The 21,007-nt window shown below is 48.5% G+C and overlaps 1 protein-coding gene across 2 annotated transcripts in view; it reads right to left on the reverse strand.

Moving 5' to 3' along the window:
• Window positions 1-398: 398 nt before the first annotated feature.
• pigg (phosphatidylinositol glycan anchor biosynthesis class G) overlaps window positions 399-21,007 on the reverse strand; it is a 70,055-nt gene continuing 49,446 nt past the window's right edge. The window contains exons 10-13 of one of the 2 annotated variants that reach the window (XM_049002607.1): window positions 19,886-20,077; window positions 13,266-13,575; window positions 11,780-11,943; window positions 399-3,571 (exon numbers count right to left, since the gene is read on the reverse strand). In XM_049002607.1, the coding sequence (XP_048858564.1) occupies window positions 3,352-3,571; window positions 11,780-11,943; window positions 13,266-13,575; window positions 19,886-20,077 (886 nt within the window). In that variant the 3' untranslated portion in view covers window positions 399-3,351. Of the gene's footprint in view, window positions 3,575-11,779; window positions 11,944-13,265; window positions 13,576-19,885; window positions 20,078-21,007 lie in introns of both variants that reach the window. The other variant, XM_049002606.1, reaches the window with a different exon arrangement.

The raw sequence follows: 21,007 nt of genomic DNA on the forward strand, positions 1-21,007 counted from the left end.
CACAAAGATGTGACAGCTGTAAAGTGGGATTGTCAAACACATCACACACAAAGAAAAACCCAAAAACATTTTTGGATCTAAGTGTAATCGAACAACACGTTCTCCTACTGGACTTACTTGTCTTTCCAATTCACACTTCAAACCAAGCCTTTTATAAGAGCGATGCCATATAGTCCATATTGATCAGCTTATTATGCAGATGCATTAATCCCGTCTTTCTTCTGCCCTACAAAATGCCCGGTTGAGCCAAACTCAGTTCTAGCAAACCCGTCCCTTTGGAAAACACCCAGTAAGATAGAAAAACCGGACTACTCTCCTGTGCCACCTATTGTCTGATATGCTTTCAAATCAATCTTCCATTGATCACGGAGTACGTGTAATGAATGAAACCCTCCAGATTGTGAAAGTCAAGTCATTTTATTCGTAGCGAAGAACCACAGCATTTCTGGTATCTGATCTGAGGGCGAAATGCGACAAGTACAGGAAACAAACTGTCATTGTTCAAAACAATATCTCATAAGCCCCAAACAGAACATTAAATTAAATGTATAAATCAATATAGAGGCAAGGAATGGACTCCACGCTCTCGATCATTACATATCAACGCCGAAAAAAACCCCAATAAAATATTTTCCTAGAGTATTCCACTGGAAAATGATAAACTGTGAAAATAAAAAAGGAACACAGATTAAAGTTGATGCAAACGACAGATAAAAAACGGTGACATGCACACAAAAAAAAAAAAACAAAAACAAATGGGAGCCCAGCTGGAAAACAACAAAGTGAAAAATGCCCCAAAAAAGGTGCAGAGACTGATTAAGGTGGAGCCATTTGAGAGCCCGGACCTCACGGCCAAGCCGCAGCCTCAGAGCCCCATCATCCCCCACCCCCGACCCAGGCCAGGTGGGACATCATGGAAGTCAATGGGTAACAGAAATCTCTGGAAACATGCTATGTTGAGGGGATGACTTGAGCCAATACTTCCTGGATCTGATCACAAAATGAACACTAATGGAGAATCCAGGACGCAGACCTTCTCTCAGGGGCCAATCACACATTAGCATGACAGAAATTTCCGGATGCTCCATCGTCAACCGCAACTTTTTCACTCCCCCCCCCCCCCCCCCCCCCCCTTCACAAGCCTCATACCCTCGTTTTAAAGTCACAGGCTAAGAGAACGGAATGACTTCCTCTACTCCAGTCGGCTCCTCCTTTGATGACCTCCCAAATGCCGGTGATGGAGGCGGACGTCAGTCCTCTTAAAGCCCCCTCTGGAGGAAGTGGGCCGTCAACAGCACCCAAGTGGCTACGCTGCCAGATGATTACTCTGACTTCAGTGGCTCTATCATATGCAAATGTGCTCAATAAACTGGTACTTGGGTGGCAGGAATGGACCTTGAGTACAATGAGTTGGCGGCTTCCACTCTGCTGCCCCGCGGGCATCGCGGCATGGTGCTCCGTGGGGCGTCGCTTTAATGGTGGGGAATTTCACCCCCCTCCTGCCCCGATTGCATCCCTTCGACAATGACGTATTTCTAGGCTACAGGGAGCTAAATCTTGCCCGCCTCTGCCTGCTGGCTCGGAGGCAGAGGCGTCCTGATGCTGCCATAATTTCGCCTGACATGCCGGCAGGAGTGGAGTGTGCCGCTCCTCTGATTGGTTGGGGGGGTCATTATGCGGGGGGCGGGGCTTTTTAAGATGCACCATGGGAAATGCTAATCACAAAATAAACACTCCCACCCAAAGAAAAACAAGAACTCGGATTATGTTAAAGAACTTCCGAAAAACCATGCCATAACAGAACAGGGCTGCGGCACGCATTTAGTCAATGATAAATGGGCCCGTCCAGGGTTGTAAAGCACATACTCTGCTGCCTGGTTTTGACTCGCTTGACAGAAGCCACACAGTGGGCCCCCCTTACGACTTGCAGTTGTGCTCAAAATGTTCCTCGTCTCTTTATGTTTCCGAGAACGCACACAGTGACATTAATGGTGCTTCGGTATCTCCGTCGATTGTAGCCCTTTCGAATTTTAGGTATGGAAGATGGAGACGGGCGCAACTAGCATCAACATACAAATGTGGCTGCTAACTGCTAAATGCTAACTGCAGTTGCTAACCACTAACAGCTGCCGCTAACTGCGAACCATGGCTGCTAACCGCTAATGTAAGCCGCAAGCCCAGATAACGTCAGCCACTGCCCACCTGCTTCAACTTAGTAGACAGTGTTGCTTTTCCACAGGCAAGAGGAGACAACTAATCAAAGACTAATCAATGCCCCGGGCAGGTAGGGTAGACAGACTGTGGCCCCACTCACCTCTCTAAGCTGGAGACAGAAGACAGACCAGAAAAAAAACATCTGAGAGCAACCCAACGGAAATGAGTAAACAAACGGGTGCAGGAGTCTGTAGAGTTTCCTGTGAGAAACAAGGGCCCGTGGACGGTTCCAGAGGCCAGTGGGATCCACCGTCTGACTCGTGCATTCATCACGGCCAGCAGGCGGCTGCTACGTGTCCAGCCTCCGCCTGAAATTCATGCTGCTCTCCCCACTTCGCCCTTGAGAAAACCTCGCCCCCCCCCTAAATTATTGCCAAATAATTCTCTCACAGTAATAAATACATACATAAAATATACACCTTCACATAAACGCTTATAGATTCCTATACTTTTGGTGACTGCGTAGACAGTTTGGGCTGCAGACAGCCCTTTTCAGTGGGGGGGGCACAGACGAGTTCTGTATGAATAATCACCGCATTAAGCACGAAGGAGACTCTCTCGACTGCCAAATAAGAACATGTGGGGGAAATCTGAACTTTTGTGCCGGGTGAATATTAGTATAAACATTGCATAATGTCAACAGAGCAAGAAAAAATAAAACCACATTTGCTTTGGTAGGCTGTTTTGGTTATAATTTTCCCAGATGTACCCCTCCACATCCATTTCAGCTCTTTGTGTGTGTGTGTGTATGTGTATGTGTATGTGTATATATATATATATATATATATATATATATATATATATATATATATATATATATATATATATATATAGATAGATGTGCCAAATTTGCTGCACACACATGCGAGATGCGGCGCATTTTCAGATGCGCTGTACTGAGACCCTGTCAGTGGGAGGTGAAAATGGCGCCTGGCCAGGGGGCGCATTAGTGGACCATCACCACTGCGGAAGGGGGCAGAAAGGGTAAAGGAGGATCCATAAATAAATCCACGGGGCTCTCTCCAGTCTGGGAGGAGGTTTGGTACAAGCAGGAAGCTTGTGGGATCGTGACGGGTGGGGGGCACCCTCCGTCCTCGTCGGCCTCCAGCGTGGCCCCCCATGAGCTGTGCCCCAATCCTAGAGCTGGATGGTGGGCTTCCGGTCCATGGCGGTGAAGAAGAGGCAGACGACGGTGATCACCAGCGTGTGGGCACTCTCGTACAGCAGCTTGGGGGAGAAGACACTCCAGATGAAGAGGTGGTAGCGCAGGGCGGTGACCATGATGATGTAGGCAGCTGCAGGCGTGGAGCGCAACAGCGCCAGGCAGAAACAGCCGTGACCCAATGAGGGCGCAGCTCTGCTGTGGGGGGAAAGAGGCATGGGGCAGAGTGAGCATTGCGATTGGTTCTACGACCTCCGGGGGAGGGGGGCCGGGACTGGCTGGACCCATATCACATGTTCACAGAGATCATTCAGGATCATCTCTCTGAAGGCAGCCACAAAACCTACAACACAGATATACCTAAGCCAAAGAGAGCGATGAGAGGACTGGGATGATGATGCAATGAAAAGCAGGAGGGAAGGCCTCCTGCCCAGTATTGCGGTGACAGACAGGGACCCTGAATGAAGTTAGGCAGACCCAATCTCTGTTAACGTACTTTTCTAATCTCCCTGTAGACAAAAATCCAGTTCACAAATTTGCTTCAAATGCAGCAATAACAGAGATGGGAGATGGTGACACTACTATATAGGCACTTGAGCTGCGTTTAAGACACTGTCTATAACAATGATGACAAATTGAGCCTGCATTAGCATGAAAATAGCAGAACATAGCTTAGGAGTATAAATTTATATCACAGCCCTGCAGCCCCCCCTCCCCCCCACATCAAAAGACTGACACCTCCCATTAATTTCCCCAGTATATATTCCCCAAATTATTCCTCTGATTTCCACTTATCCTTAATCCAGATGTTAAGCAGCTACTTGAAAAAGACACTAATTCCTCAATTGTCCCCCGGCTATGGTGGCGGGGGGTGGGTGTCTCTAGGGTTTGCCATGGCTTTCGAGCGGACAAAGCCAAATAAGGGCGAATGAAAGGTCTTCGAAGGCCTGGGGAAGGCAATGGAGGCCAAGGTAGGTCAAGCCATGTGATCAACGTGTCCCGCCACGTGCCCCGACCTTAACGACCATCCCCATGGGAAATTTCATACCCAAGACGAGGCTCTCTGAGTGACGGGGCTCCATCATCCTCCTTGGATGCATTTGGCTAATCCCGGTTACCAACTGGGCCTCTTAGAAACCAGTGCATTATTAGAGATGCGGACTAGCAACTCAAAGAACGAGGGTGGGAGAAAGTGCCAACGATAGCATCGGCAACAGCAGGAAGCCCGTTAGCCATCGCTAAGCTTTCCTTCAGCGAAACAGAGGGACCAGAACCTTCCTCTGTAACTGCCCTTGATAAGACCAGGGAGGTATGCTGCATTCCATTTACCTCGGAGGTCTGAACTGGGAACTGGGAACTGGGAAATGACATCACACACGAGTTAAATGCGTTCAAGTTGGAAAGCCATTTAGCAATACCAGGGAGCCGTTTCAAAAACCAAGATTTCTTGCTTAGCTGGATAACTTGTTGGATTTAATTCAACCCAACTGTAAATGGCCTTTATCTTTCTTCACTTACATTTAGCTCAGACTACCATAAATCCGAAAGCTTGCCCTTCTAGGGAAGAAATCCTGCTTTCTGAAACCAGCCCCAGTTCTAGGTCCATTAAATGTTAGCCACTGTTAGAAATATCAGTTGATAACACATCATGTGGTATTTTGCACATAAAAACACCATATCAACATGTTCCCAAATATAATACTGCTGGCCAGTATTGTGTGTACGACCAATTTAATGAGCGACAAATAAGACATAAGCGCCAATGAACAGTATAAAACTACAGCTTTAACTTCTATTGAAAAAGGGTGCAGCCATCTTGAATTCTAAGGTCGGGGTTGTGTGGATCCCTCCAACTTCAGGAGTTGGAATTCCGACTTCAGGGGACATTCCAGTTAAAATTTCTGACTAGGAACTGGGAATATCCAAGTCACGAGTTCAAATGGAATGCGGCAGCACATCACCATTACATGCGTGCCCAGAAAGATACACACAATTAGGTGTTAGCATATAGCATGGTAGCTAACATCACCAGCCGTCATCCAGCTGCTGTGCCCCTTGGTATAAATGGTATAAATCGAAAGTCAACACTGGACAAAAAAAAGTCAGTTAAGAGGCTGGATACAGGCTGCTGGGAGTTACGTGGGAGCTGGGTTTTTGTCGAGCTTCAGTGGTATTGCATTTCCGAGCGGCTCTGCAGGATGCTAAGCCTCTCTAACGTCCCAGCAGCCTTGTTCTGACACGGGCTGTCAGCTGAATCTGCGCTGTCGCTAATGGGCCGAGAGGTCTGGCTGTGAGCGAGCCTGGGGGTGAAGGACAGCCTCCTGCCAGCACCAGCGATAGCAAGCTTCTTTGATACGGGCCTGGCCTGTCGCTTCATAGGAACAGGTAGCTACCGGCTAGTGGCCGGAAGTATCGGAACCTGATTCTGGGGTTGATGTGCATTTACCCCTCTGGAAGGTCTATATGAAATGCATGGTGTAGCAGTGCTGCCCGTTGACTAACCACAAGCCAAAGAGAGATCCGCTGAATTTCTTCCCCGAACACAAACAAATGGGTAGAATGGAAGGGGAAGGTTCACTGATATGGGGATTCACTTCACATCATTACCCTGTTGAACAAACAAGGCTTGGACATGGTTCTTTTAGGACAAAGACGAGTTCTCCTCTTGACAACGTGATTGTAGGGTTAGAGAAATAAGCCTTGTCATTGTCAGAATAGGTAGCTGCTTCCGCACATTACTGCTTGAGGGAGGCATCTTCCTCCCAGGCAACTGGGAGGAGCTAGAGGGACCAGGAGCCTGGGAGCTTGCTGATGCATTGGGGTGGTAGCAATGCGACCAACAGTGGGTTGGGGAGCCAGGATCCCTGCTGGAGCTCCCTGAAATGAGACACAGCCGCACAGTCCATGGACCACCAGGGAAAACCCAATTAGAAATCTTGTTACATCACTGGGCTCAAGGTACATCCAGTCAGGAGGTGGCTTACATCAACATCTGAGGGTTTCAGGTCCAATGGAGCTGGTAAATGCCCCGTGCTCATCCTTGCATGTGAGCAGAATCCTGGAGGGAAGGTGTCACTGCGATAATGAGCACGCCTCGGGAGAAAAGCTCATTTTGTGTTGAGACAAAAGCGAAAGGGAGTGCAGCTCAATCTCACCTCAATGAGATGGTACCCAAAGAGACAGGAAGTCACAGGAGCTCAAGGATCTCCATCGGCATCTCCAACAGAGCCCCAAGACCTTCACAATCTCGTCCCTTCCTCTTATAATTTATCAGTCAAGATCTACCAAAGATCTCGGCCCACGGCAACTGCAGTTCAGGGTGAAAGTTGCCAGATGTGTCACTAGCTAATGATGTTAAATGTAGGCTGCTGAAAACCCAGGGAGACCCTCCCAGCCCAAAAGCGGCTAGTGAGCCACCCCGAGCGTGAAAACATTGGTAATTAACAATTAGAAACTGTAATTGTGCTCAATAATTAATCGTACGCATTTCAAACTCCTATTCTTTAACATTTAGTTTCATAACAAGGCATCACCACATATCATTTTAAACATTCACAAGGCAGAAACGAGTTAATTACACATGAAACACAAGAAAATTACAGGCGCACAGCATTAATTGGTACCAGGCTAGCTCGCGGTTGCTATGCTAAGCCTTTTAATGGGAGGAAATGATATGCTTGCATTTGCAAAGTACTGCTTGGAGCTCGTGGTTTAAAACTGAATTGTTTTGAAATAGGGTTTCCTATCTAGGGTTTTTTTGTATGGAAGCAAAAGATGATATCATTTATAGGTTTTACGGCTTTGCTGAACTGAAGTCAATGTTCCCACGGAAGGTCTATCTGTAGGTTTTCCCGACATGCCTTTGGATGTTAATAGCTGGTAGTCACTCTTTGCGAGTAACATCCACACAGGCTCAGAGGGTCATGTCACAGCGGACACTTTACACAGGAATTTGCCCCCCATAATCCGAGGAACGGTAGGTGCTTAAGGCAAATCCGGTTGTCTGCGTCAAACCATCTTCTTGCTTGAATCTTTACCTCATTTCTACTGGGCAACTGTGTTGAATTCGGCTTCCATGGACATTTCACAGGACTAATATGTGATCACCTACTTCATAAAGTTTGCTATTAAGAAAAACTGATTCATTTTTGGTTTTTCCCATGTTATGAAAACACATGTTTTGGGGGGCGGGGGATATGTTGCATTAACTAATATTTGACTGTCTCGCTAATCAAAAATATTTTTTTTCGAGTTTACCACCACTCAAACCACACAATTGAGTTTGGCCCCAAACAGCTATTTCACTAGGGGGAGCCCTGAAGTAAGTTTTTCACTGGGGCCAAAGCAACAACAAACATAGCCCCTGTATATAGTAGGACTTCAGAATAGGGATCAGGGAAAGTTCTAGGCTTAGTTCTCAGTCTGCCGAAGGCAGTGAGGGACTGTCTGCACCACAGAGCGTCATACTAAGGCCTTTTCCTACAATCGGTGCAGTCGCACTAAGACACAGCCCATATCTTTCCATAATCATGCCGCCGCGCAAAGCCCTCGCGTTCGTGCCGAGCACAAGGTTAAACAGATTCACAGCCCATCCGACAGAGTGATCAAAGGCCCGCGACGGCCGCTCCCCAGGCAGAAGAACGAAATAACGTAAATAAATTAGAGCTGGCACTGCGGTGGCATTAGCGATGCCCCCCATTCACGGATAACGGCTGTGCGAGGGGGGCTTTGTGCTGTAATGAAAGGTGGCTATCTGTAAAGGTCAAGCCCTGATTGGGATTCATAATTAAAGCAACTTGGAAAGCCGGGGCAGGTGCCTACGTGCATTATGATGTCACAATAGCGACCCCGGCCCATGTCGCCGCGGTAACACCCTGCCGAAGCTGCTTTTAGGCGACAAGACTTTTCATTAAATGAGAAAGGCGGGTATTATCATCATATCTCAGAAACTAAAGATGTTTCACTATTCTGGCCCCCAGCCAGACTCTCCGTGGATTTCCATTTTTCCTTTTGACTCTGTTAAGACTTTAATTTCATAAAGTCATCTGGTGTTGAGAGGTGGCCATTTTGTTCTCCATTTCTTGTCTTTTTATTTTGCGAATATGAAAATGAATTCAGCTCATTCTCTCAGATTTTCTTAAGCTTGTTTTTTTTATTTCATTTTAAAAGCTCACATTCCACTTGTGAGCGATTTCTCCCCCCCCACCATTTCTTTGTTTCCCATTACAGAGAGAGAAAGAGAGGGAGAGGGAACAAACAAGAAAGTGGTAGGTACAGTTCTGTGAGAGGAACACATACTGGACTATGTTTATAAACGGTAAAATGCCATGCTGCCTCTCGGGACTGGGGGTTGGAGAGGGCAGAACAGGGGTACAGAACCTTCGGAGGGGTATATATCACACGGCCTGATCAATGCGGCCCGGGAGAGAGTCCTTGGTTCCCTTCGCGAATCCCCTGTGCCACGTTAATGCCACAAAATACCAAGTGGCAGTGAAATGACATAGAAGCCTGTCTGGGCCGTGAGGGGTTCTGAGACCCACTTTGGTAACTCCTGGGGACCAGACATCTTGTTCTGTAGCCATGACAGCTCCGGTGTAAAGAGGGGGGGTTGGGGGTACTTATGAAATGAATGAAATAGAAACGCACGTGCAGTTTGCTCCGGATAAACGATGTGGCTCGACGTCCCGCGAGCAGGATTCGCACGGCGACCGCGACCCGACCATCAGGTTAATAGATGCTGTCGGCTCGTTAAGACATGCGGAGCGGCAGATAAACGTAGGTGCCCGGGAGGGGGGGGGTTTTATAAGTCATATTAATGGCGCGACAGCTTGAGAACATTCCGGTACACCTTCTAGGCGGCCTCCCCGAAGATAAGGGGTGCATGCGAGCGTGTGTATGAGCGCCTGACGTTCCATGTGGGAGATCCCGAGATTACGACGCTCCCGGCTTGATTCAATATGCATCAAGCACTCCGAATTACACCCCCCACACCTCACGCCCTGCCACCATCTCATTTCCCTTAGGGACAGTCACAACTGAGTTACATACAAGATGAGTATTACTCCCGCAAGGGCCCCTCCTCCCTCGTCTTTCCGCTAGTCCCCAATCCTCCACACCACAGCAAATAGAGGGATGTGCAGAGGCTGGAAGACCGTGCCTAGGAATCCAGCTCGCGGTGCATACGGAAGGGGAAAGCCCTCTGATTCTGCTACAGCAAAGTGAGGCGCTGGTTCCCTTAAAGGGGCAGGGTCCCCAGGGCCCGGAGATGCAGAAGCACGCTTGTCTGGCTGAAAGGCCCCTGGCGCATCACCCTCCGACAGGATGGAGAAACGGGGGAGGTTTATTGCTCCACTGTGTGATGCGTCATCTCCATTATGGGCCCGGGATGCTGCGTCGGCGAGTTTTTAAAGAGACAGAAAACAAAAAAGGACGAGGAACGCAAAACAAGAGGGATCCATCATCGGGGCTATGATGAGGCTTCAGAACATAAACAAATATATAAATAAACACCCCCCTGCTCCCCTGCAATTTTCCAGCTCCTTCAAGATGGAGAGTCACTGGTTATTGATCACAGCCCATTTGCGCAGCTCAGTCAGTAACCTAGAGGGCCATTACGGACATGCCGATCCGGCGCCGGCCTGTTGCTTTATCAGGGCTCGCTCAAATGGGGGGGGGGGGGGGGTGGGGGGGTGTGAGAGCATCTGTGCAGCGAAGCATCTAAGGAATAAGGGGGATTTAATGGGGCATCTACTACCTCATGAGAAAATAAAGAAATCAGTCTAATGTGTAAATCAAGGGTCTGTGCAGAAAAGTAGTGGCGGGGTTCCTGCCTATCAGGCAGTGTTGGACATGGCGGAGCTGAGATATCAGTCCACTGCAGGGGACCAAATCTTCATGCTAGGGCTATGAAATTCATGGTAATCAAGGTCTGAGCAGATTCTCTAGCCGTCCTCCACCGGTCAGCCAGGTGTGAAGCCTCTGGCCAATCAGTATTTATTAAACTAGCTACCTGGGAGAAGTGAAAACAAGACCTGGATTTGGAATCAAGGTTCAGAGTAGAATAGCCAGGCTCTATGGGCAATTTAGAGACAGCAGCTTGCAAACTCCAAGATAGTATTGCTAACTCCACACACACAGACACACACACACATACAGAGGGGGGGAATTTAACCCCTAACCCTGGAGTTGTAAGACAACAGCGCTACTCACCGTGCCTCATTTACTGTACTCCATTTACTGTTTATGCTCAACTCTCAGTGCAAATTATCGCTGCAATTACCTTTCCATTAAATGGAGAATGTGGGGACAACACAAAGTCTGATTATTCCAAACTGTTGACAAATAATTCTGGTTAACTCAGGCAGTGATTGGCTGCGTTCTGGTCGGTACGGTTATGCCGAGGAGTGGATGTTATCAATGGGAGTTGGGGGCTGTCTTGACACTTCGGTGATACTTTCATGCAGGGATGGGGGATGCAGAGGAAGAGGCTACCTCTGCCTGCCCGCCGTTCGGCCTCAGTAAAGTTCGTAACGAGGGGCTAGAAGCCATGATGAACTGCGATGGGAAGCCATCATCCGGAAAACGGGGCTTTAAATCCCTCGACTGGCCATCAGATACCGGGCAAGCAAAGCACATGGTGCCCTTTAACAAGGCCTCGGCTATGTGCCGTAGGAGGCAGGAAACGACATTTTCTGGCACATTCTGCCCTTATTTACCCAAACCTCCATTTCTGCTCTCTGAATGGGTTTCTGCATCTTCAGCGTTTTAATCATCACGTTGGATAACCTTTAACAGGGAAATTAATCAGCCGATTTCTTAGGGGAACAATAGCATATGTTGTACAAAATGTTCTCAGCTTTAGATAATCTTTCGTAATTCCTTTATAATGGCTTGTTAATGAATAACTGCCAAAAATGAATAGTCTTTTCATGCGCCTTAATAGACGCTGGCTCTTCCCCTGTGCGGATCGCGTTGGGAATGCTCTAAGCCATCACAGGCATTTTTATAACTTTAAAGCATGTTCTTCCCTCTTATAATGCCAATATGCGGCTATACAAGTGGTGCCCATCACCAGAAGGTTGCCGGTTCAAATCCCGTGGATGGCCTAGCGGTTTCATTATTGGGCCCATGAGCAAGGCTCTTAATCCCAATTATTCCAGGGACTGGCCAACCCTCCATTTTCAAAAATGCACGTTACTTTCCATATAAGCGTCTGCTAATAGATGTAATGCAAATGAGTGTATTACAAATAAAGGGACTTTTGACTATCCATTAATAATGTCCACAAAATATGGTTAATTTTAATGACAAGTCGAGAAACAATTTGGGACAGTACAGAAGGGGTGATGTTTGCGAAGAGAGATATGGGTGAGGAAAGCCGCTTTAGCGCAGTGCGCGGCCCACCTGTCTTGCTGGGAGGTGAGGTACCATGCCAGGTGGATGGCCCAGAGCAGGGGACCGGTGTAGGTACTGAAGGCTGTCAGCAGGCAGGCCGGCGCCTCCACGTAGGTCTCCAGTCCTATGAAGCCTGCTGAGATGTCCACCGTGCCGATGTTGTTGGAGTTACCCTGCGGAACAACAGGCTGGTCAGGATGACCCAATGCTGCTGAGCGAGGAGAACAGCGATGCCAGTGCTAATAAACAGGGCACTGATGCTAATCGAAGCTGGCATCCTACACAGACGTTCCTTAATTGGATTTGCTTTTAACGAACTTGGTAGCATTAGCTTAATCGTGGTGGACACCAGGCCTGATTATAAAACTGCAAACTGCACGACGGGTCGTCAAGACTTCAAAAGTCATCAGTTTCGTTTTACACATGGAAGGAGACCTCATGCACACAGGAGACCACACACAGATGGTACCCTTACCGTACCTTTAAGGATTCAGCTACTTCACAAATTTAAATGTACTGTAAAGGAATGTACCAACTGGCAGAAAGTGGGTGAAAAGGGGGGAGGCGGATGGTTACTTAAGGCCCCCGGTAGGTGGTCTTTCACAAAATAGCCCCTACGAGAACAATGGTGAAGGTTGCTTCTCCACCCTACCCATCTCTTACGAGGGTGCTGGTGACACCGCCAGGACGCCAAGCGTTCAATCCCGGTGCCCGTCCCCCCCCCCCAACACTCGTCACATGATTCTGCTCTCTGGTGTCTTTGTTCAGATTTATTAAAACCAGTGGAGATGCGGGGGTGGTAGTAGGGGGGGAGCATAGCAACAATATGACTGGGGGCCGTCTGAGATCAGTCACAAATTGGGGTCATTGTTTTGTTCAGACGGACATTTTCCAGGGCCTGCAATTTCATGCTTGAGTGGTTAATACAGTAATAACCAAGCAATGGCATATTAATATCCCACAAAAAAAAAAATTATATATATATAATGATTGACAATGGAGAGTAGAGGGTCAACTCAGTCTTCAAATGCAGGCAAAGAATATCCACTGCAGCGAGCCTGAGTGCCCTCAAATTAAATTTCATCACGACAGATCCATAAGTGTGCCGAAGCTTCACAAACTGTGGAATCACTTGTAGAATCACCGATAAGTTCGTGAGTAAAGTTTGGGGCCTAATAGAGACACCAATGGTGTGAGACTGACAATACTGACTGCAGACTGCAGGGACCTGATGACGAGGTTGAGGGAGCAGGGCTGTAAAAAGGGGAGGAACTGCAAACATGAAGCTGCTAGGGCTTTGTGCCAGGGTGATTGAAGGATATTTTTTAAGGTGGAGGGCATAAGAAAGCCCTTAAATGATATGGATTAGTGAACCTTATCATTAACCAATAATATGTGTTGCATCGGTGAGTGACAGGTGAAGCGGCCAATCGTCTTTCAGCAGGGGTCAAAGCCCCTGTGGCCCCCTTAGACTCGCCCCCTTCATACTCTGTACCTGGAAGTAAAAGAAGGCCTGGCCGAACCAGACGTGCATGATGGTGACCTGCGCCGCGTCGTACTGCAGGTCCCTCCAGATGAATCGGGTCATGGCCACCTGGATCAGCAGGCAGCCAGAGAGCACTGGCAGGTTGTGGGGTCGCGAGACTAGGGCAGCCAGCAGCACCAGGCCAGCGTACACCTCCCACAATCCCCTGCTCTTCAGCCCGCCATCCGCCACGGCCACCTGTGAGCGCAGGAGGTCCTTAGCGCCTGTGAACAGGATGCCGAGGACGAAGACGTAGACGAAGCGCGCCTCCAGGACACCCCTTAGTAGTGGGGGAGAGAGAAGACGAAAAAAAAACAAATGTCACCTGTGTATGTTACATATCCATTATCCTGAGAGGTTCACGCAAGGCCATTACGGAACGTGTGCTGAAATACGTCGCATCAATCTCTCGCGACACACCGCAGAGAAGACAGATATGCTCGCAGCCCCCAGTCGCGCCCGTGGCCGGCCACGCGACTGACGCAGGTATGCGAGCGCCTGGCGGTGGTAACGCAGTGGACGGCGCCGCAGAACCTCTGCAGAAAAACCAACATGCGCCTCAGTCCCGTTCTACAACCAAACAGCAGCACACTGTGCCTCCGGACCAGCAGGGTGCCAGCTCAAATCCTAGGGTCAGCTGAGTGAGCAAGGACCTTAACCTGAAACTGTCTCCAGGGACAGTCTGACCCAGCGTTTTCAAAACAAGTAAATCATTCTACAGAAAAGCATCTGCTAAGTAAAATAAATGTACTCAACTGAGTACAGTGAAGGTGAACAAACCATCAGTCAATACAGAAAATAAAGAAAATTGCTTTTGCTGTGGCATTTTTTTGCTGAAACATAATTTGAATGGAATGTAAGGGTCAGCTCATGCATACACAGCAGAAGCTTGGTCTTCTTGGTCTATGACGTCATGCTGGATTATATTTATAAAGCAGAGCTTTTTTTAAAGGCGACCTAAAGGTGGGGTGGTGTCTGGCTCTGTGCGTTAGCGCCTGTCAAGTCCCAAGCCCTGAGAACAGCCCCTAACCCCAACTGCTCCGGAGACGCTGTCCAACACTGCTTTCTGATCTTCACTTGCATGCTGCTTTGGACAAAAACACGGAAGGCAAGGAAAGCTTGCGGTCAGAGATATAGTCAGCCAGCATCCCACGGCATGGGGAACAGCCAGAGCTAAGGGCCCTGCACGGTGCCGATATGTTCACTCTCAGAACCGTAGCTAGGATCTTAAGACAATCCAGGGCATAGGCTAGAAATGTAATCTGTCCTAGGGTACATCAGCTGATAACCATCCATCCATTTTCTAAACCGCTTATCCTACTGGGTCGCGGGGTGTCCGGAGCCTATCCCGGAATCAATGGGCATGAGGCAGGGAACAGCCCAGGATGGGGGGCCAACCCATAGCAGGGCAGACTCACACACCATTTATGTGCACATGCACACCTACTGGCAATTTGAACAACTCCAATTAGCCTCAGCATGTCTTTGGACTGTGGGGGGAAACCGAAGTACCCGGAGGAAACCCCACGACGACATGGGGAACCAGCTGATAACATCTGAGCTAAACAGATGATTCGGGGCTGGTTCAGAATCATTCGGGGCTTCAACCCCATGCTCGTTAAGTCAAGAGGGGATTTATTGTTATAAAAATCATATTCTGTTTACGGCGTACGGTGATACACAGCCTAATAATGTTCCCCAGACCACGGTGCTACATATATACAAGTGCATATATAGACAGGACAAGTGTGTGTGTGTGAGAGAGATAGAGCAACAGAGAGAGAGAGAGAGACCACAGTGCTAGATATATATAAAAAAGAACATGGATAGACAAGACAGAGAGAGAGAGAACATCAACACACAAGGCAAACAATGATGGAATGTTCCAAATGGGCCATGATGGAAGCAGCTGGACATGTGACGGATGCATCCACTCACTCTACTAGCCACAGGATTTAAACCTTCCGGATATGGGCATAGATCCATAACCTACTGAAGCACAATCCTCTGTAAAACGAAATAAATTGTGGGGAATCACCTCACAGCTGGGATCTACGTCTGGCCTGCATTAGGAGCAGCTGCATGGCTCTCTAAGCAGGCGATGAGTGCTAAATACTGGCCGTTCCCCTGTAATAAACCCCACAGCAGGCCTGCTTCAACCAAGCAGAGTGTCGGGGTCTTACAGGCCAGCAGAGAGCTTTCAGAAAGGCCGGCGTAACCGTGGAGAACCTGCACCTCTTCATCTGGCAGAGTGAGTGTGATGTCGTCCTCTCCAGTTGGAGGCACGGTGCCAAATAGCTGAGGGAATCCATCCCGGTTTCCATGACACCTGCAGCCCTGTGGTTGCAGTGCTACTTCACTGTGGACAGCGGGATCTGAACCCCAAACCCCCCCCCACCCCCGGTTTGTATTGCTTTATTGAGACAGAAGGATGACTCAGCTCAATTACCGTGCTAATGACACTGGCTGAGGGCTTACATGCCCGGCTGGACTGAAAACCCACACGAGCGCAGAAGCCGAGTATGGAATCCTGGACAACCTGGGAGCCAAACCTCAAAATAAAGCTGATATGAAGCGTAAGGTAATAGGTCAGGGATCTCCAGAGGTGAAGAGGGCCTATGGCCCCTGGGTATGTTTAGAAGAGCAGAATCTGCATTGACAGGAGGCCACGGAGCCATTGCCGTGACAGCAAGAGGCACCTCGAAACTAAACACCGCTTCCCGAGGTGTAACCATGGTGACCAGACTCGGTGGCATCTAGTCAGAACATTATAGACTCCAAGTTGAAATGTCCCAGGATTCCCTCAGTAGCTATACGAGGCAAAGAGCTGAGAAACTGAAGTACTGAATAATTACCACACCAACACACGTATGTATACACCTCCCCGGTGACCCCTCCACCGAGCCTGGCTGTTTGGCATGCTATACCAGCCTGGTGGCACTTTGATGGAAGCAGGTTCTTGTCAGCTTAAAGATGAGTTGAGTCGTTAGTGTTAGTGCTGGTCCCTGGTGAGTGGGACAGGCGGGGCATAGGGAGAGGCGGGGCATAGGGAGAGGCGGTGCATAGGGAGAGGCGGTGCATAGGGAGAGGCGGGGCAGAAGGAGAGGCGGGGCATAGGGAGAGGCGGGGCATAGGGAGAGGCGGGGCAGAAGGAGAGGCGGGGCATAGGGAGAGGCGGGGCAGAAGGAGAGGCGGGGCAGAAGGAGAGGCGAGGAATAGGGAGAGGCGAGGAATAGGGAGAGGCGGGGCAGAAGGAGAGGCGGGGCATAGGGAGAGGCGGGGCATAGGGAGAGGCGGGGCAGAAGGAGAGGCGGGGCAGAAGGAGAGGCGGGGCAGAAGGAGAGGCGGGGCATAGGGAGATGCCCAAGCAAAGGCCAAGGAGGTGTTTCACACACAGGCGCTCAGTGAAACACGTGCCGAACACAGACATACTAGCTTTGAATTTCCATTTTTAGGGTTACCACGCAGAGAGCATCAGAGTTACAGCTGATTATGTGTCTCACTGTGGTGGGGATGCGAGGGGCGCTGTCCCCCGCAACTGAGCCATGCTGCCACTCCCCCCACTCCCCGGTGACCCTCCCACAGACGCACCTGCAGCAGTGGCACTGAGAATTCATCTCCATCTTGATGAGGGACCTCATGAATAAAAATGAGTAAATAAGACATCAACATGGTCCACGATTGACTTAATTAAGTCTATAATTTTCATCCCTTTTACGCGGCTGCATCAAATCAATTTCTGATTACAGTGTGCAAAAAGTTGTTAAACAATACGTTTGTGGAACATGACAGTAGCTTCTTGTTAACTCTTGAATATTAGCGATAATGCCACCATGATTCCTTACGCTGCTGGTGTAACTGGGGGAAATGTCACACTCCGGTGTTCACAGTGATAGAATTAAATAATGTCAGAATCCATGTCCTTTCAGTTTAAATAACAGTTCTTGACTTTGTGTGATTTGTCTTCAAGGGCTATTGCTAGTACAATTGTACTAATCTACATAGGTGCTGTGTGGCTGAGTAGGTTATACCTGTGACCAAAAGGTCATTGATTAAAATCCACTGGGCCCTTGCACAAGGCCCTTAATCCCCAGTAGCTTCAGAGATGCCAGTCCTAATGAACAAAGCGATACTTTATAATAACTGCCCCTTCATAATGCCTTTATAATGCATTTATATAAACATTCAGTGCACCTTTATAATGCATTCATAGAACATTCATAAGCAGAATGTAAGTATAACTTTACATCCTAACATACCCTAATAGCTTTAATATACATTAATAACAAACATCATATGATTATATCATTATAATGTTTTTTATTAAAATATATGAAAGATGATATGTTAGAATGTTAAGGTATACCTACATGCTGCTTATGAATGTTCTATGAATGCATTATAAAGGCATTATGAAGGTGCAGTTAATGTGAAGTATCAGCTAATACAGTGCCACAAAACAGCCTAAATTTTGCGATTATGAAACCTACGTTTTTTAAACTTTAGAAGCTACAGTACAGAGATTGCCTTCACAAACTCATAACCGCAAGAGCGTCACGTCTGACATGCAGCAGGAACCTTGCTTCATATTTCCATACTAGCCCCATATCTCCATCACTGAGGACTGCGATGAAGCTGTCAATTAGTCTCCTCCAATCCTATCCCTGACAATGAAATTCCCGCACTGCCGCTCGCCAGTACCTCAGCTCTGCCAGATGGCTGCCTTATCGATCCAGGCGGCACATGCAGCTGCTAGTCTTGTTCCGCTACCGGCGTCACCGGAAGGAGACCCTCTATAGCAGTGTATCCCAATCCGGTCCTTGGGGACCAGCAGACAGTCCACATTTTTGCTCCCCCCATCCCAGCTCCATATATGTAGACTGTCTGGCAGGGAGCTGGGAGGGAGCAAAAACGTGGACCGTGTGTGTGTGTGTGTGTGTGTGTGTGGGGGGGTCCATGGGGACTGGGTTGGGAAACACTGCTCTAAGGGATGCCACGGTCCAAAGGCTCCCTTTCAGACCTGATGGATTAGCACATGCTAGCTAGAAATCCATTTGTGTTACTCCAGCCTGCACGCCACATTTAGGGCCCTGTATGGTAAACTTTCCATTTTCACCCTCTGGAGCTCCAGTTGAACTGTTATATGAGGGCATTCCTGTCTAAAGCCATTAGACTGTTCAATGAGTCACCCTGTGAAGGGGGAGGGCGGGGTGCACTCACTGTCTGAATGGACCAGAACCACTTAGGCAAATTTCACATACACAGAACATTCATTCTTCATAATCGTTCCCTATACAACCCGCTGTGCAGCACTGTTAATTTCTGAGCCATTACTAGGTAATTCCATGCAATACCACCCCTCACATTCTTTGCATTGATACAGTTTATTGATGTTTATTTACTGTTACTGTCTATTAATGTCCAAATGTATTATTACTGTCTAAATGTGTGTGCTGTGCTACTGTAAACCTGCAATTTCCTTCAGGATTAATAAAGAATCCATCCATCCATCCACTGGAATTTCTGGGTGCTACTGGGGGCTGGATTTGGGTCAGAAAAATGGAGTGAAAACATAAATGGTCACGGCGATCAGGAAGCCAACAGACAAAAGCAAGCCGAGTCCCGTGGTGAGGGGCAGTAGGTTATTCGAGCTTAGGAATACAAACAGATAGAGGGTGCAGTTAGAAGCCAGAGCACACAACGTGAATGAAAAGAAACCAGGAATGTAATGACAAATGGCCGTAGTGAGCCAGAACCTGCTGGACACGCACACAGATTTCAGTGTGAACAGAGCTGAGCTAAACGAACACGATGACAGGGATTTGAATCAACACCCCTGTGAGTCCTATGTGCGTGTCCCCACACACAACCAGTACGAGGAATGGCTAATATATTCACCATAACGCTTCAGGAGAGATCATCCGGGCCCTTCCTCCAGGGCAGTGTTCCCCAACTCGGACCTCAGGGATCCCCAGACACTCCACGAGGATATGAACCCACAACATTCCGGTCAGTGGGACAGATGTCCAAACCACTGACTTTTAACTTCAGTTTCTTTTGCATACAGAGCGGGACTGTCTTGGGGTACTTGAAGACCGAGTTGGGAAACATATTGCTTTGCTTCTAGAGCAGTGAGTATCATAACCTGGGTTCCATCCCCGCAATCTCTGGCCAAGAGGATGCAAAACGGCTGTTTTTTTGGATGAATGGCTGCGAGGGTGGGTTTCCTTTCCATCTTCTCATCCTACAGCTGAATTTACTGCTGAGTGTGAGTGTAACCTGCTCTCCCAGAAGGTCATGAGGTACAGCCCATAAATGGGGGGAGGAAAGTACACAGCAGATGAGTGGGCTATGGTGAGATTACTTGAGCATTTTAGATGGAGAGGGGGCAGGTAGTAATGACAAACGACAACAAGAATTATGCAGAAATTTGTGACCGATTCATATTTTCCGCTTCATTATTGACAATGAGGCCCTTGGTGAGAAGGATTAAAGCCTCGGTACTTATAACTTTTAAAAGATGATCCTGGTATCAAATAATAAAAAGGAAGTGCAAGAAAGAGGTACGGAAGGGAAGGCTGCAAACTCACTTAGAGAGGTCGCGACCATCCTGTTGCCATGGGAACAGCACATTGCCCACGGCTGCCCGGTAACTGTATACTCCCAGCAGGCCGAGGACCAGGGCTATCTTGGACACCAGGGAGCAGCGCCGATGGACCAGGATGAAGACGAGCACCAGGGAGCCAGCCGCGAGCAGGGACAGGGCCCCCTTGTGTTCCGAGCTGTAGGAACAAAGTCAAACAACTGACCAATCAGGAAGGAACAAACAACCGCAGGCCAATCGGTGAACAGCAAACATTACAGTGCACGGAAACTCCACTTTTATATTTTTAGCATGAGTAAGATGAAGTGATGACTCCCTACCCCCACAAAAGCAGCTCAAAGACGAAAAGAAATCCTGCTGATGTACTTACTCGGCTGAAAGATGCATTTGTCGCATTTTTTTGTGTCCCCAGTATCAGTGACTCCAGCGATTGCAATCCTCTATGGCTTTGCCCAAGTAATAAGATGACCTATCATACAGTTACAAACTCCTAACTCATCTCTGGCTTGTAAGACACAAGATCTACACAAAGTCCTCCTTTGTTACATGGCATGCAGACCAACAGCGATTTACAGAGTTCCCCACATTCGGCATAAACCAAGAGCGAAAACTGGATAGGAAATCCCACCGCTTGGACACCGGGTCTAACGAGACCGCCTTTGCCTGTTAAGAGCCGTGTTGGGTCAAATCATTACTGGAAGGCTAAGAATCTCAGTGCCCTTTGAGGAGAACGCGTACGTGAAAGGGATCATAGGCTGGCTAATGACGGTTAAAGTGACAGTTGACGTAGACCATCGTCGTGGAGGTAATCCGATCACTGTATGCTGGTTGGCTGAAAAAGCTGAGCGGGGGGGGCGGGGGGGGTAGAGGCCGGCTCTCAGCGGCTGTCAAAATCAGGCGAGCACATGGCTGTGGACACACCATGGGGTGGGATCGCCGTCTAGCGGACAGACGGGCGTGACAGTCAGCCTGCAAGACTTCAAAGCTACCAGGCATGTAACCGGTCCTTAGGGGGACCCACTTCGTGTACCGGAATCGAAAGGACATGATGATGATGATACAGGGGTCCTCGGTAGGTCCACTTCAGCACCCTCGTCTGTACATATCC

This window comes from Brienomyrus brachyistius, unplaced genomic scaffold (assembly GCF_023856365.1).
Source record: "Brienomyrus brachyistius isolate T26 unplaced genomic scaffold, BBRACH_0.4 scaffold70, whole genome shotgun sequence".
Taxonomy (NCBI): domain Eukaryota; kingdom Metazoa; phylum Chordata; class Actinopteri; order Osteoglossiformes; family Mormyridae; genus Brienomyrus; species Brienomyrus brachyistius.